Genomic DNA, 18085 nt, shown 5'->3' with positions numbered 1-18085 from the left:
GTCCTAGAAATCAGATGAGTGGCTGCTTTTGTGAGGGGGAGGGTATGGACTGGGGAGAGTGCAATGGAACTCTCTAGGCAATGGAAATATTGTTTTGATAAACTGTTTGCATAATACTCTTAACGCTGTACGTTTCATGGTACATAAATTATACTTGAAAACAAAAACATTCCAAATAGAAGATGTCTGTGATATATACTAAAAACATTCCAAATAGAAGATGTTTGTGATATATATTTCCAAAGAACTCATTCAGAATATAAAAGGAATGCCTGCAAATCAATAAGAAAAAGACAACTCAAGAGGAAAGCAGAAAAAGACTTGGACAGCTCACAAAAGAAGATATTCAAATGGCCAGTAAGCATAAGAACAGGTGCTCAACTTTATTAGTCAACAAAGAAACACAAATTAAAACCACAACATTATGCCATCACATAAAATGGAGGAGAGAGGAAACACCAAGTATTGGTAAGAATGTCGAGCACTCAGACACTGCTAGTAGCGGGTCTAAATTAGTAGGACCACTTTGGAAAGTTGGTAATATCTACTAAAGCTGAACATACATGTTCCCTATGACCTAGCAGTTCTCCATCTAAGTATATACCCAACAGAAATATATACAATTGTTCAACAAAAGACATGTGCAAGAATGCCCAAAGCAGCACTATTCATAACCACCGGAGTGGAAAGAACCCATAAGTAGGTAAGTCACACCGTGTAGTATATTCATACTAGACAGAAATGAAGTACGACCACATGGACCCATCTCACAAACATATTGAACGGAAAGTAGCCAGACATAAAAAGTAAAGACATAATTTATACAGCATCGAAATATAAGAACACTTCATCTATGATGTAAGAAGTCATGATAGTAATTTTCTGGTGGGGCATGGAGGATAATTTCTAGAAGGAAATACGAGGGAGCTTCTGAGAATGTAGTAATATATTGTTTCTTGAGCTCAGGACTGACTACACTGGTATGTGTTTACTTTAGCAAAATTCCTCAAGCTGTTCAGTTAGGCTTTTGCATACTTTTCTGTATGTATGTTATACAAGAAATTCACACTGATTTCTCATACCACATACAAAAATAAATTCAAAATGGATGAAAGACTTAAATGTAATAAGACCTGAAACCATAGAACTCCCGGAAAAAACATAAGTACATTCTTTGACATTGGTCTTAGCAATATTTTTCTGGATATGTCTTCTCAGGTAAGGGAAACAAAAGCAAAAATAAACAGGACCACATCAAACTAAAAAGCATTTGCACAGGGAAAGAAACTATCAACAAAATGAAAAGGCAGCCCACTTAAATGGGAGAAGATATCTGCAAATAACATATCCGACAAGGAGTTAATATCCAAAATATACAAAGAACTCATACAACTCAATACCAAAAAAACAAACTACCTGATTAGAAAAATGGGCAGAGAACGTGAATAGACATTTCTCCAAAGAAGACCAACAGATGGCCAACAGGCACATGAAAAGATGCTCAACTTCACTAATCATCAGGGAAATGCAAATCAAAACCAGTGAGCTATTGCCTCACACCTGTCAGAATGGCTATCATCAAGAAGACAACAAGTAACAAGTGTTATCAAGGATGTAGAGTAAAGGGAACCCCTGTGCACTGTTGGTGGGATTCTACGTTTTTACAACCACTATAGAAAACAGTATTGAGGTTCCTCAAAAAATTAAAAATAGAACTGCCATACAATCCATTCAGTTTCATTTCTGGGTGTTTACCAGGAGAAAAACAAAACACTAACTCAAAAAGATTCATGTACTGCAATGTTCACTGCAGCATTATTTCCAATAGCCAAGATATAGAAGCGACCTAAGGGCCCATCAATAGATGAATGGATAAAGATGATGTGGTGTACACACACACACACACACGAATATTACTTAGCTATAAAAAATTGAAAGCTTGCCATTTTTGACATGGATGGATCTAGAGTGTATTATGCCAAGTGAAATAAGTCAGAGAAAGAAGAATACCACATGATCTCACTATATGTGGAATCTAAAAGCCAAAACAAAAGGAAAACAGAGTCACAGATACAGAGAGCAAATGGGCGACTGCCAAAAGGGAGAGGGAGTCAGGTGGGAGGGGATAGGCAAAGGGGATTAAGAGATAGAAAGCTCCAGTTATATAATAAATAAATCATGGGGATGTAATATACAGCATAACGAATATGGTCAATAATACTGTAATAACTTTGTATGGGGACAGAGGGTTATTAGACTTACTGTGGTGATCATCTCATAATGTTTGCAAATGTCAAATCACTATACAGTACACCTAGAACTAACATAATATTGTACATCAACTATATTTCAATTAAAGAAAAAGAAAATTCACACTGAAGAAGGTAGGAAAAGTAAGTAGTAAGTATCTCTCATGATATATCTCTGAGTTTGTTTCAAAATGTGTTAGATTGCAACCAGACATTACGTACCTCCTCACAGATGTACACACCATTACCTAGGAAGTCGGATTAGCAAAAACTAAAATAAACTGGACTGAAATATGGGCAGCTCTTTAGATCTAACTACCATTTTACAGGAAATAGATGGGACAGAGGGATGTGTTAAAGGATACCAGTAGGATGCAATTGGCAAACTCCAGAATAAGGGACATTCCACATGACAAAAATCACCAGTTTCCTTAAATAAATTGGAAGGATCAAAAAAAAAAAAAAAGAAAAAATAGAGAAGATTAACTATCATATGGACTCTGACTGGATTCCAATTCAAAGGAGGAGCTTCTTTTTAAAAGAAAAATGCATTCACAGTACGATTGGGGAAATACGTTCATTGGTTATGTGATGAAATGAAGGAACTGTGGAGTTTTTTTCCTAGTGATAATATCGTAGTTATGCTGAAAAGGGGGAAACCTTGTCTTTTAGAAATGCAAAATGAAATATTTAAAGATAAAATGATATGTTGTCTTGAATTCACTTCAAAATCATCAGAGGAGGAGAAGAAGAGGAGTAATGACATTGGCCACAGTTGCAGATGGCTGAAGCTGGGTGATGAGCGTCTAGGGGTTTCTTACACAGTTTTCTCTACTACTGTACATGTTTGGAATTTTCCATAACAAAAAAGTTTAAAATACTGCAGGATCTAATTTAATGATAAACAACTGACTATACAAGTGGCAAACAACTGAAGCTGCCTTCCACCACCAACAAACCTCTCCATAAGATAAATGGAAATTTTCTGAGTATTTTAAAAGAAATAATATCCAAACCTTTGGGTTAAATAAACTCTCAAGAGTCTTATTGTCCTGCAAAAGATAACTCCCAAAATCTTGATGAAAAGAAAAAATTCTTTTCTTTTTTGGACAGCACTCTCATAACCGCATGTGATTATTTGTAATGCCCTTGATGACAGCCCTGAACGTGAATTTTAACTTAATGAAACCTGTACCTCTGAACAGGAAAAAAACCTTATTTTTAGACCTGAGAAAACACAGGAACTTTATGCTGAAAAAATACTTGGAAAATAAAATAACACAAATAAAACAGACCAAGACTGCTTCTCTTACACAAAGGCCTCTCCTCTCCAGCTATGTTGGTAGATTAAAAAAAAAAAAAAAAACAACCTTTTTTTCCCTTCTGATTTTGTAAAAACTGTCTTGTTTTTAGGATTAGGAGTATTTATATTTTTTCACCGAGGAGGAACCTAATATTCACCACCTTTACTCGTTTCTGTCTTATTCATATGTATACATTTAACATAGTTTAAGTATTTGTGCACAATGCTGTATTCAGCTTTTCATTTGTTACGTCTTATCCATTCTTCTATAGGCTACACAATCTTGACGTCATTTTAGTATGCTTAATATGATGATCTTAAAAATTCTGATCTATACTTAATAATACAATACTGTATACTTGAAAGTTCCTGCGAGTAGATCTTAAACATTCTTACCACGCTTCCCCTGCCCCAAAAGAGTTAACTACGTGAGGTGATGGATGTGTTAATTATCTCGATCTTGGTAATCACTCTACAATATAAACGTGCATCAAATCACCACGTTGTACACTTTAAAAGCATACAATTAGGGAATTCCCTGGTGGTCCAGTGGTTAGGACTCAGCACTTCCAGTGCTGGGGCCCCGGGTTCCATCCCTGGTCGGGGAACTAAGATCCCAAAAGCCGCACAGCGTGGCATGCATGCGTACATACATACATACATACATACGTACATAGAATTATATTTGCTAATTATTCCTCGTTAAATTTTTAAAAAATTGATCTAACTTAAATAATTTGAGAAATCCCCATTTTCCTTTGGAAACTCCAAGCTTTACAAAGTCAGAGTTCGAAATCACTACACAAAGCAATTATTCTAAACATGCTCTGGTGTGGCTCCAAGTTCTTAGAGGTGTGCCTGAGTCAAATGAGCAGGACTACCTCGGGCCCTCAGCACAGGGAGCCAGTGACACAGAAACAAGCACCGTGTGCTCGCCTTATAGGGACTGCGGTGCAAGGCAGTGTAATGGATACCCTTCATGAGGCTCTCTGTGAATTCCCTTGCGTGTCCTGAAGAGCAGCTGGGATGGCCTGGGCTACCCCTGGAAGTCGAAGCCCTGCTGCTTATCACTGGGCTGGAAGGACAAGTGGGAGGTGGGGACAGGCAGCCACTCCCGACTCCACATTGGCCTCTGCAAGGCACATGCCCACAATGCCTCAAACGCCTCCATTTTTATAAACTCTTCCCAGGTGGCCCCAGCTAGAAGTGGTCTCTGCTTCCCCCAAACACTGAAACTCCTTTATTCTACCTCTTTGGGGACATGTACTTGTGCTGTCCACTAGACTTCCCCACAACAGGGAAATCGACTCAACAGGCCGGGCTGTGATGTGAGTAAAGGAGCCACGGCTGACTCAACTTCGTAACCCTCACAGCACCCATTACACTGCTGAGCACGGCAGGTCATCAACATTCATCTGTTCCATGGATGCATAAGTAGGTTGGGACTAAGTAGGCTCGGACCATGAGCCATTTGATAACGTGCTTGGAACGGCGCTCCAGCCTGGAAGGGGCGGTTCTTACCCACTGAGAAGACTTACTATCCTACGCTGCATTTGGTGTGATCTTACTTCTGAAATTTTACTATGAATTACGTCACAGAAAATATTTAAGGTTTGGAAATGCTGGTCATGTACGTACATTCTTCTGAGAGCTTCATCATGAAAAGAGCAAAGTCTTGATCAACAAAGTAATGCCTGAGGCACTTGTTGGTGGCATCATTCCACTCCCAACCACCTGTGCTTTTCCCCCACCGCCACCCCACCACCTTTTGTAGGTATATCTCCTCGGGTCTACCAAAGGCACCCCCAAACATGGCATGGTCCGCTGCTGCACTTATTTTCTTAGAAGATATCACGGTACCCTGTCTACTGACAAAATGTACCTTCTGTAAGGTGGGTGGTATGGGCCATTTTTTAAAAGGGGGGATTATTACTTCCCAATCTAACTCAGGAACACACCGGGTTAAGTGTGCTGTCTTGTTCTAAGCACTACTTTCACAGATTAAATGTGAAATTCTCATGTTCTTCAAACATCAATAATTTCTCAGGACCAATGAAAAAACTGCCCTGATAGGCAAATGCCTGAAATTTTATCACTGACCATGAAGAAAGGTATTTGACAGTTATTGTACAAATCATTCCTCATCGGAGGAAAGATATTATATAATTTTAAGTACTGTTATGCATAAAATATAAATTTATTAAAAGATGAAATTCAGGAATGAACTTTAGAATATTCTAACCCCCAGCCTGTTTTGCTAGGTACAGAAGACTATTTGGATGTTGGAGCATACTGTGAATATTTCACCCACAGAATATAGAGAGCTTTCATTAGAACAAGAGAGAAAAAAGAACCCTATAGTCTGGAGAACAAAAGCTGAGAGTTCCAAGTTTTAGTGGCCATGTTTCCCATAGGGCTATTGTATAAGAAGAGTAATACTACATTTTTTTCTATTCACAGATGGAAAAGAGTAAAATTTAGCTTTATTTAAGCTCAACAGCAATAATCTTGCATGGGTTTCAGAAAAATGATACACATTTTACTGTGGGATAATGAGGACCATTAGTTATTAGGGAGAACAAATTATTCTCTTTCAATACAACAGACTTATTCATTCACTCATTTAATAGACTGTCCTCTCTCCTTTTCACTGAAACGACCTTCCCATACAGAACACCTGGCCATGCAACATGCCACCAGACAGACTTCAGGAGGTATCCTGATGGGGAGAAATAGAGAATTTCCAAAGTGAAGCCACAGGATAAAACCAACACTTGATGCTTGCCTTTCATTTCAAGGAAAGCAGTGTAAAAGCAATAGAAAAAGAAGTAGTTGAAAAATGTAGTTGCTCTCCACAAAAGAGTCTGAAAAATAAAAAATCATGAACTTAATAATTTTCCTAAATGAAATTATGCCATTATTCCCGATTTCTTTATACTAGCTAAAAGGACAAAGTAGCGAACTTCACTGAAGCTTCTATACTGTCATACATTTGATTAACCAAAGATAAAAACTACATTAAAGGCAAGAGAATTATTTTATGTCTGTGATTAAGCAGGTGCAGGGCTTGTATTTTATGTATATATCTGCAGACTTCAACTTATTTAACGGTGTCAGTTCACTAACGGCAGTTTTTTTTAATATAAAGAAAAACAGATTTAGAACTTTAAAAACAAATTACAGTAATTGTATGCCTATAGCTTGCACCTCTAAGAAACCATGCACCCCTAACACTCCTCCCCTTACTTCCCCACCACTTCCCTATCTCCTCCCTTCTCCTCTAAAACCACAGGCTAAGTGAGAACTGATAACAGGGGCCTCAAATTCCCCAGTGAAGAACAGCCACCCTAATTTCCACTTGGGGTAGAGGAATAAAGAACACAGATCAAAATGCAGCTCCCAAATAGGGCAGGGGGCAAATGCCTGCAAAGATCTGCCCAGCAAGCTTCAATGTTTTCTACAGATCTTCACGGTGACTGGCACTTGCTGTTCTGCCCTTCATTACTGTGGACGCTCCTACGAGGAAAGAGGGAGAGATAAAGGACTAGGAGATTTACTACGAATGTAGATAGGTATGTGGATACCGTTGGTGATGGCCGGTGCTGCGGTGGGAGGAGGCACACTGCGCAATGATGACAACTTCACATGTCTTCAGCATGAAAACTGCTGCCAAACAGCAGAAGACAAAAACGAGAAAAAGAAGGTACAAAGGGGAGTGGCAGCAGCTCCTTCAGAGCTAGAAACACAGGCCCCTCAGCAGCTCCAAGCGGCTACCTGGCACCAAGAGCTTTCAGGTGATGGGGTAGGAGAGATGGGGATGTGTTGAGACCACGCACAAGCATGACGGGTCCCCTCTGTAGGCTGAGCCTGGTCAGTAATAGCAAGAACACTCTGAAGATGGGGCCCACTAGGCTACTGGCTTGGAAAATGATTTGTGAAAACTGGATTCATAAGACAGTCACAATGATGAGAAAGTTTCGTCTTTAAGCAGCCACAATCTGCCTGCGGTTTAACTGATATGAAAATGATCTTAAATATGACCCTGCAACCAACGAAATCAGTCTGGTCTCCTCCAGGTATGGCCAGTCTTGAGACATCTGAGCAGGCATCAGGCTGTTTACCAGCCAGGCTCCACCGCCTTCTACTCTACAGCTCTTCTGCCGAAAATACAAGGCTCCACCCTTATCTATTAAATGTCACTCACAAGATGAGGCTTGTTCCAGCTACCTCTCCTCGGCTCTGGGCCACTGGAAAATTCAGAACCAAAGAAGGAAAGGGCAACGGTGAGCCTATGAAGCAGGCTCTCGATGATCCAAATGGAAAACCTGGAAGATCTACTCTAAAAAACAAATGAAAAAAAAAATAAATAAAATAAAAAATAAAAAACAAATGCTTCTGCTGAGGGGCTGTCAGCGGCACTGGGGGTTTGCAGTGGGGTGAGGAGGAAGCACAAAGATGAAGTTCCCGGGCCTTCACACCCACGCCACCACGCTCCTGGCTGAGGGCATGTGTCACAGCCTCCCAGAGCTAAGAAGAGGTGGTGGCTACAAGCACAAGCTTTGCAGTCATGCAGGAGCTGGGTCCCAGACCAACCACGGTCGGCCACTCACTAGCTATGCGACAAGACCAAGTTAGTTACCTCTCTAAGCCTCAGCTTCCTTCTCTGTATAATGAAGGAGACAACATAGCCTCATGGGGTTACTGAAAGGATTAAATGAGATAACATATGCAAAGTACTTATTACAGTTTCCAATAGAGTAAGCACTCGAGGCAGAGGAGAGAAAAAAGAAGGAAGCTAAAAAATATTGTGCACTTACACTCCCTCCTCCCAGCTGAGGATTTATAAACATCATCAAATACAACTCAACTTTGAGAATACATTATATGATGATCTGGGTAGCAGAATTTTATCTTCCTAATTATGTTTTGCTTAGGCAAATGTCAAAAATGAGTTTCCACTTCCAGAGCAGACACTGATGGTGCGGGGGTGGGGGTGGGGGGGCGGCGGGACCCGCTGGCGGGAAGGAGCTCAGAAACATATTCAACAGGGGCAGTGTGGAAAGTATGTCACTTGATGATTCATCTGTCCAGTCTCAGTCCACAAACGCACAGAGAGCTAACTGCGTGCAAATCCCAGGGACTAGAGGAGTTTGAACATATTTCTGCAGAGGCCTGGCAGGGAGCTGGGGTGTGGCCATAACAGGCGTTCACTGCACACTCCCCCACCCAGGCCTGTGCAGAGCATCTCACGTGTATCACTAATCGCTCCCTCAGAGCAACTCTAGAAACCAAGGCTGAGACCAAGCTTCAGAGGCTTCCCAAAGCCACAGAGCACATGAGCGACAGAACCAGTGTTTGAACCCAGATCCCTATGATGCCAAAGCCCGTGTCTTAAGCCAGACTTATTCAATGAGAAGAGGAAGGGAATTTTCCATGAAGCGTGGACAGATTAAACAATGCCATATTTAGGGGACCCTGAGTACACTAAGTAAGAAGTCAGGCTAGAAATACAGGTTGGAGCTAAAAAGTTAGTCTATAACTGCCGAAGTCAGAGACTGTAAGATGCCAGCGGCAACAGGATTTATAGTGAGGAGCCAGCCAAGGACTTTATTAGGCACTTATTCTAAGAATATTCATCTTTGTGTACAATGGGATAGAGAGCAGAGAACTTAAAGCAATGTAACTCTCAACATGCTGGTCATCTAGAAAGGAAATCAGGGCTGGTTATGAAATACATTTCTAAGCAAGAGATGACAATCTGGTGACCTGGCAAAAAGTCTGAGAAACAATGAGGCTTCAGGGTTGGCTGGCACCTCCAGAGTGATGAGAAATTAGGAATCAACTAATTCCTAGAAGATAATGAGTCTAGTTTGAGAAGAATTTTTAAAAGCAAGAGCAGGATACTCAAAAGGAATCGAATACAACAAGTTAAACGCTTTAATGTTAAAAAAGCTGTGCATTCTCACTCCATACAAAAACACATTTAGAGACTGAGACAAGAGGAAACAATAATCAAGATACAATGAATCTTCTTATTAAGTGACGTTCACTGATTAAAGTGACAACGATGTAGGGACTTCCCTGGTAGCGCAGTGGTTAAGAATCCACCTGCCAATGCAGGGGACACGGGTTCGAGACCTGCTCCAGGAAGATCCCACATGCCACGGAGCAACTAAGCCTGTGTGCCACAACTACTGAGCCTGCCCTCTACAGCCCGCAAGCCACAACTACTGAGCCCACGTGCTGCAACTACTAAAGCCCATGCACCTAGAGCTCGTGCTCCACAAGAGACACCACCGCAATGAAGAGTAGCCCCTACTCGCCGCAACTTCGCGCACAGCAATGAAGACCTAACGCAGCGAAAAAAAATAAATTAAAAAAAAAAAGCAACAACAATGTATGCTCAGAGACTAGGAGGGCGCCGAAAATCTTCTCTTATCCTTTCTTTTGCCGCCTCTCTCTCTCCCCACTAATCATCTGTTGACGGAGTGCCTACCCTGGAGCAGGCATGTGCTTAACAGAGGTAGCAAGCCTGTGGGGTTCATATAGGAGGGGAGATAGACATTAACCAAACAACCACAAAAATAAATGCTCAACTACAGACAAAGAAGTGCTTGACACAGTACCGTGCCTCTAAACAGGGCTCCTGATGGGTAAGGGATGACCGCACGGGCTGCTGTTGCCAGGCAAGGGGCTACGTGAGTTCGGGACACTTACCTAACCACGTTGCAATGAGGACAGCATCAATTCCATCTATTGGCTCACAGATTCGAGCCACAACTGGGTGGATCTGCTGGGCCAGGTAGTACTGGGTGTCAATGCTTAAATTGTCCTGCTTCTGCAGCTGCTCGGGTGCATAGGCCCTCTGACTCCCAGTGAGGTTTGACCCATCCTACAAGAGGACATGGTACAGGTAAAGTTGTGAGAAATTCAATCACAAGTACTTGCTTGGACAAAGAGAGGGACAACAATTCAAATTTTATATATTCAATTCCAAACACCACGAAATCCTTTTGGATAACAGTTCAAATTTTATGTATTCAATTCCAAACACCAAGAAGCCCTTCTGACCTATTGGTGAACATTTCATATGCAACTAACAGGAGGAAGATCAAGGAGAACAACTCACCCACTGTCCAGGAATGTAAATCCAGCATGTGTTGTGTTCTATTTTTTGTTGAAACTCGAAACCAACAAGATGGCATGACTAGATTAAACAATTCCACCTGCCATATCACAGAAACACACCGGGAAGACTTGCTAACAAAGGCCTTTTAGGAGTCATGACAAAAAAGTGTGTGACCCTTTTATTATGTTAACTCAATCCCTCCTTGCAAGAATTCTAGTCCTATTATCATCCTAAAGACAGGGTGTGTGTGTGTGTGTGTGTGTGTGTGTGTGTGTGTGTGTGTGCGCGCGCAATATCTCTCAATGAGAGCTATACGTATCTCTGAGAAGCAAATGAGCAAGGGGAATAGACCAGTACACAAAACCCAAGAGCACTAACTTATGTACAAGATATAATAGGTAAGAGTAAAATTAAGAAAGTCGCCTTGGTGGAGTAGAGTGCTCTACGAGCACAATATCTGGCCACTGGAACGAAGGGCATGCCGTTTTGCGCTGTTTACGCGGCTCTTCCTCAAGGAAAGGAAGAAGGGCCAGAGAGCCTCTTTTCAAGGCCTTCCTCTTCTCTTTACTGTCTAAAAATAAAAGTTGTGAAACTCTATATAATTGGCCCATATACAGTCCTGTGGGTGATGTCATCATCATCTGTGAATCAAAAAGCCATCATCACTCTACTGGACCAACATCCAACAACTCGCTCCACTCTTCCTCTTGTCTGCAACAACAGAATTTATTATTCAGATTCGTAAGTTTTAACTATTCACAGCGCTCAGCTGCTCTGCAAAAATGATTATAATGTGAATCCTATTCTTTCAATCCTGCTACAATCAGTCCCTTCTCAGCTCAGTGCCCAGCCCAAAGCAGAAGCAACCTTTCATACCGTTGTCTTACCACAAAGTGGAAGCACTGGCCTCTTTCTCTGGCTAGGCTCCTGATGGAAACAAACTGGGATGTTTATCAACTAGGTTCTACTTATGCTAAGATATAATGAAATAACAAGAAAGGAAGCAAACCTCAGATTAAAAGACTTGCTTAAAAAAAAAAAAAAAAAAAAAAGAATTGCTTATAATTATTTTTCAGGAGTTCACAATACAGTAAAAGAAATTAGGCAGAATTAATCAACTTTAATTGTTGCCTTTTTAGAAGTTTGATTTGTTAGATGAGAGTAAGGTGACAGCCAATGACAAAAAGTGTGAAAAATCCTTGGGCGGTGTCTTTACGCACCACAACTATATTCAGACTGCCTTTTAACAAACACATGAAATCTGACTGATTTATAGAATTGTAGTTTCTTTTTAAAACTGGTCTGTCCTTAAGATTATAGTAATGTTGAGTTTAAAAATTTTTAATAAAGAATAAAAACAAAATTTGTAGAGGCAAATTATTATTTTTTAAAAACGGCCCTTGAGTTACTTTCCAATATATCATTAGATGTTCTCATGTCAGGCATGTCTGTAAAAGAACAGTTGAAAAAGTTCTAAGCATATTCTCAGTTGAAAAAGTTTTTCCCAAACATATTTCTTATTGTATGTAAAAGCATCTGAGCTCGGGCTTCCCTGGTGGCGCAGTGGTTGAGAGTCCGCCTGCCGATGCAGGGGACACGGGTTCGTGCCCCGGTCCGGGAAGATCCCACATGCCACGGAGCGGCTGGGCCCGTGAGCCATGGCCGCTGAGCCTGCGCTCCGCGACGGGAGAGGCCACAACAGTGAGAGGCTCGCGTACCGCAAAAAAAACAAAAAAAAATCTGAGCTCAAACATGACTAAATTCAAAACAATTGGTAAGATGACAGGTCTTCCTGTGTTACGTTGGAAAAACATTTAGGCTGTAACATAACATATATCCCTCAAAGACCTAATTCTCAAACCTAGCAAGACCTAATTCTCAAACCTAACAAACATTTAGGCTGTGACATAAGATATATCCCTCAAAGACCTAATTCTCAAACCCATGGTATATGCAAAAACACATCCCATACACCTTTAAAAATAGACTGAGAAGCAATGTTGGTCTTCCTTGAAGTGCCCATGTAGTAATTTGTGGACTTCTCAAAGTACATACTTTACAGAGACAACCAGATGCAGACAATTCATTGAAAACTATGAGGTCATCTTTAGTAGGAAATCAATGGAAAAAAAGTTTTAACAGATGACAAGTGGCGCCCTTAAAACAATTATGTTAAAGGCATGCCTTATGAAAATTATGTCCAATGAAAGTTAAATAGTTAAGGATTTAAAACTTAACCAACAAGTGGAAGTTGATTTAAGATCTCAGCAAATAATTCACATGGTTTAATAAGACTATGAACTACAATATAAATTACATACCACAAACATTACTCTCTGAATTCACCTGAATTTATAGTCTGAATAAGTTATCAGTAGAGTATTATGTTCAAAATGTAAATTTTAAACAAAAAGGAACCTGTTTAGGAGATAGGTTATTCTTGAAGGGCACCTTTGCTTACAGCAGTAAATAGTTCTCCTAAAAATGTGTCATCATACATTTTGAGAAACATATTCTAAAAATATAATTGTGTTAGGAAAGAGGAAGAATAACCTGAGTGCTTAAAAGCAAAAGAAGTAGGCAGCTTTGGTTAGCAAACATGCTGAAAGTGGGCATGTCCCACTGCTGGGGGACAAAGGCAAATTAAAGTCCTACAGCTTTTCTTGGGATACAGTGAGAAGAATAAACCAATAAAAGAAACATGAACTGTTCTTTTAACAAGCAAATAAGTTAACACCCAGCACCAGTCGAATGGGAAAAGGGTTGAAAATACATCAAATTGGATTTAGCATCAGCATTTTGAGCTTTTCTTACATCAGTAAGACCCGAGAAGAAGAAATCAAAAGACCTCAATATTCAGACATCAAGGAATATAAGCTTGACTTTTGACATACATTGATCATAGGACCATACATCTCCATTCCAGGTTTAGCCAAAACATAATTGTGGCTTGATTTCATTTTTAGATGCTATTTCAGAAAACCTATATAATTTTTCAAAGTTGTATGTTGCCATCTGCTCCTGTCATTAATAATCTTAACAGCTTTTCCATGTATGTGAATACCTAAGTGAAAAAAAAAAACCTAGCCTATTTACCAAATCTTTATTTGCATAATATGAAAATTGTTTTTTTGAGATGAGACTTGTCAGAGGCAATATGCAAAGCACATTAAGGGCTTGAGCGAGTCAGACATTTATGGAAATATTTTCCTGCAGGAATTGGCTTTCTGTAACAGTTCTTAATCAAGGGTAACCCTAGGAGGGAGACAGAGTCAAGTGCTGATTCCTGTCCATGTACTTAAATCATTTGTTATGTATATCATCTACAGTACCAAGCAGATATTAGCAGATGACTTCTACATTTTGAAAAGGCTCTCTGATTGCAAACCACATTGACTGTACTTTGACAAAGATCAATCACATTGAAGTTTAAGGCTTATCTAATTTCTTTTTACTGTAACAACAAAAAGCAATATTTAATTAATTAAAAAGAACAGTCTTATTGAGATGAGTTATGCCTTTTGGTAAACACACCACACCATAGTAACTGTAAAGAATCTGGGTAGACGCTTTGACTCTGACTTTTTTTTTAAGCAGGGAGAAGGGATGAGACCCCTCCTTTGTTCCGACTGGAGTTAAGCGCTTTCAAAAAAAACAAAAAAACCCCACAAAACCAAAACCCTCTTCTGTTCTACCCTTTCTCCCTATCTCTGACTGTTAGAGGCATGCTACTCTCAAAAGAAACTGGTCAGCGGTTTAAAACTGTTCCAGAAGACCTAGAGGTTCCTGAGAGGTGTCTCATGGAACAGGAAGAAGACAAGAGGTGGGTTCTAGGCCCCCTCCACTCAAAAAAAAAAAAAAGGACCTGGTTAGATAATCTGTGTTTTCTTCATAAGGTATCTTTTTAGGACATCTCATCTTTCTCCATAACCATGCATTTTGTATTTTTTTTCAAGTAATTATTTGAACAGGCTAGTGAAAACTGCATTTACTCTCTTTTGGTAGAATAATATTCAGAATCCAAACTGCTGCAAAAGGAATGATAAAGGACTACTGCTGGATATACAAGCAAACTGGCAGACATCTTCATTCAAGTTAATTTCAGATTGAAACAGCAGCTACTGTTATATACCTGTCTCACCAAAGTAATTTCACTCAACCAAAACACTAGTCTCAAATGTTTTATAAAAATTTTAATAAAATGTCATACCCCTGACTAATGTTTTTAAATGCTGCAAAACCAACCAACACTAAACCCTCTCTTTACAGCATCAATTATTTGGAAGAGTACTAAATAAGACACCATGGAGAGATGGATTTTACTATGGGCTCGGAATTGGTGTAAGTCTTATTTATTATGACAGTTTTACCTGACAGATGACATACGACACAGTATCTCCAGCTTTCACCTTTCTGCCTCCTTGAGAATTTATCCAGAGGGCAACATGTACATGAGGTAGGCTTTTTTTATCAGGATAATCCTGGGGATCCTTTGTCAACGCCTAAGAGAAAAAGAGGGAACAAAAAGCCCCAAACTTTAAAATAAAACTCTTTCTCACACAGACATACACTAAACATATCTCTGCTAGAATCACACCAACCACATAAACATAAAAATGACAGCAGCTGTATGTAGAAAACACTGCCACAGGATCTTCAGACATTCTATCCTCAAGGCTCCTCTCTCCTTCATTTAGTAACTAATATGACCAGATATAACCCTGAAAAAAAAGAAATATGAGTTTCTGGGCCATGGCACAGAATACTAGGATATAAAGATTCAGACTGTGAATTCAGTCTTCTATGCAGCCTTAGAGTTCCTCTTAATGTCTGCAATTCTCTCACTGAATTAACTGATTAGTTAAGACGGATGGATAACGGTTACTCTGACTTAATGATCTGTTTCTCAAAGGCTTCTCGAGCCTAAATAAATCCCTAAGGCACCAGAAATCACTGGATTTACTCACATTGTCAATTTAAGCCCTCCAAAGGCAGAGTGAATGAGTTTTTAACAGAAAGTAAGCCCCACGAGAGCAGGAACACGTCAGCCTTGCCCACAGCTGCATTCAGAGGGCTCAGAACGATTCTTGGTGTGTAGCAGCAACCAAATGTTTGCGGAAGAAATTATTTCGCTCACTCTGCAATAATTCACTAAGTTCAAGCACTGTAAAGTACTGCAAGATGAATAAGACAGTCACTGGTCCTAAGTCACCTGCCATTAGCAGACGATTCCGCATTCCACAAAAAAACTCTCTAAAATAAGCTACATGTGCCAGAAGGGAGTGGTAAACTAAGTGTTACGGAGAGTTTAGAGAGGCAAAGATTGCTACCATCTGAGAGCAGAAATCATGGAAGAAAAAAACGAACTGGCACATGAAGGAAAAAATAGATTTTAAGAAAAGATGACGGGGCAAGAACATTCAAGCAGAGGGAAAAAGCAAAAGTTAAAAGCAAGAGGTGAGAAAAAAAAAAACACGTCTATTGGACTGGAACTTAATATGCACAAAGGGAAGGGGTGGGTTTCAAAAGACAAGAGGAAGGACAGGGAATAGGGTGCTCCATGTCTAGATCACCTAAGTGTGGTCTGCAGACCCCTGGGGGTTAGCGACACCCTTTCAGGGGGTGGAGAAATCAAAGCTATTTTCCTAATAATACTATCTGCACTGGTGACATAGAAACAAAGGTCAGTAAAGGTGCTGACGCCTTATAAACATGAACCTGGGCAGCAGCACCAACCTGTACTAATACTCATTGTATTCGTCACCATGACACGCTCACAGTTTTTTTAAAGTTCTTGACCCTTGAGTAGAAAGCTAATATTTTGTGTGACAAAATGGGAAGTATGCCCAAGGCACATCTACAGCATACTCAAGAACGAAGGATGCTCGAGGAAATGCGTTTGTGCAACCATTTGAGTTGCAAGCTAAACTAGCTGCCTTTCTCAACCCAATTTTTATTTGAAAGAATGGCAGGCCAACTACTGTTATTCTAACTTGAGTACCTGGCAGACAATCACTCAAAAAGAACCAAGCGAGCCTGCCACTTCAAGGAAAACACCTGACAGTATATATTGCCTATGATAATATTGAAGCTATCAAGCACAAATCAGAATTTTGGAAATTCTGTTTCCACTCCGGTGAGCTTGACAGCTTTCCAATACCTAAAGACTCTTCTGATGAGTAGGAATATTTTAAAATGTGGTTTTTGTTAATATACAATGAGATGTATCAATATTTTGGAAGATCTGTAAAACTCAGGGAACCAACATTTAATAAATTACAAGTGCATAACATCACACATGGGTAAAAGATCCATTCAAAGTACCGCACAGATGAAAAGATTTTAATGTAAGAATATGAAAAGTTCATTGATATGGTTTCCTATTTCCACAATACAAATAACCTTGAAGACAATACCACTTCTAGAGTACTGGTGTAGAATCAAAGAAGAATACACACAACTATCTTTAAAAATTACTGAAATACTTCTTTTTCCAACTACATATTTGTGTGAAACTTGACTTTCTTCCTATGCTTCAACTAACACCACACATCACAACAGATTGGATGCACAAGCAGATATAAGAACGCGGATGTCTTCTACTAAACTAGACGCTAACAAGATTTGCAAAATAACACCATTCCTCTGGCTAATTTTTCTTTGTTTTGAAATATACAGTTATTTTTCATGAAAATATTTTATTTTTGTGGGACTTCTCTGGCGGCACAGTGGTTAAGAATCCGCCTGCCAATGCAGGGGACACGGGTTTGAGCCCTGGTCCGGGAAGATCCCATATGCCGCGGAGCAACTAAGCCCATGCGCCACAACTACTGAGCCTGTGTGCCACAACTACTGAAGCCTGTGCACCTAGAGCCCGCGAGCCACAACTACTGAACCCACGAACCACAACTACTGAAGCCCGTGCGCCTAGAGCCCGTGCTCTGCAACGAGAAGCCACCACAATGAGAGGCCCAAGCACCGCAACGAAGAGTAGCCCCCACTCGCCGCAACTAGAGGAAGCTCACGCGCAACAATGAAGACCCAACACAGCCAAAAATAAATTAATTAATTTAAAAAATTTTTATTTTTGTAAACATATAATGGGTTTACTGATATTTTTAAATAAACTAATAAATGCTTTTAAAACTTTTCAGTTTTAATTTCTAACAGTAAATATCAACATAAGCTACATAAACAAAAGCTCTTGCAGTCCCCAACTATTTTAAGAGTGTGAAAATGTCCTGAGATCAGGAAATCTGAGAACTACTGTAGTAGAACAAAGCAGGTCCTCAAACATGGCTGCACATCCCCCTGTTCTATACACTTTCTAAATCATACACTCAGTGTAGGAGAGTACCTAGAAGCCTCTCTAAGTATTTAAATCTTCTCAAACCTGCATTATGC

At 40.0% G+C, this 18085-nt stretch overlaps 1 protein-coding gene across 3 annotated transcripts in view; it reads right to left on the bottom strand.

Annotated features, from left to right (window-relative positions):
- The window catches only part of POLA1 (DNA polymerase alpha 1, catalytic subunit), a 283290-nt gene that overhangs the window by 151796 nt on the left and 113409 nt on the right, over nucleotides 1-18085 (bottom strand). For all 3 annotated transcript variants that reach the window (XM_032620647.1, XM_032620648.1, XM_032620650.1), the window contains 2 exons: nucleotides 15052-15183; nucleotides 10270-10444 (listed from right to left, as the gene is read on the bottom strand). In XM_032620647.1, coding sequence (XP_032476538.1) covers nucleotides 10270-10444; nucleotides 15052-15183 — 307 coding nt within the window. The remainder of the gene's footprint in view (nucleotides 1-10269; nucleotides 10445-15051; nucleotides 15184-18085) is intronic.

Source organism: Phocoena sinus, chromosome X, assembly GCF_008692025.1.
Source record: "Phocoena sinus isolate mPhoSin1 chromosome X, mPhoSin1.pri, whole genome shotgun sequence".
Taxonomy (NCBI): domain Eukaryota; kingdom Metazoa; phylum Chordata; class Mammalia; order Artiodactyla; family Phocoenidae; genus Phocoena; species Phocoena sinus.
The sequence above is the reverse complement of the archived record's forward strand: the minus strand, read 5'-3'. Positions and strand labels throughout refer to the sequence as shown.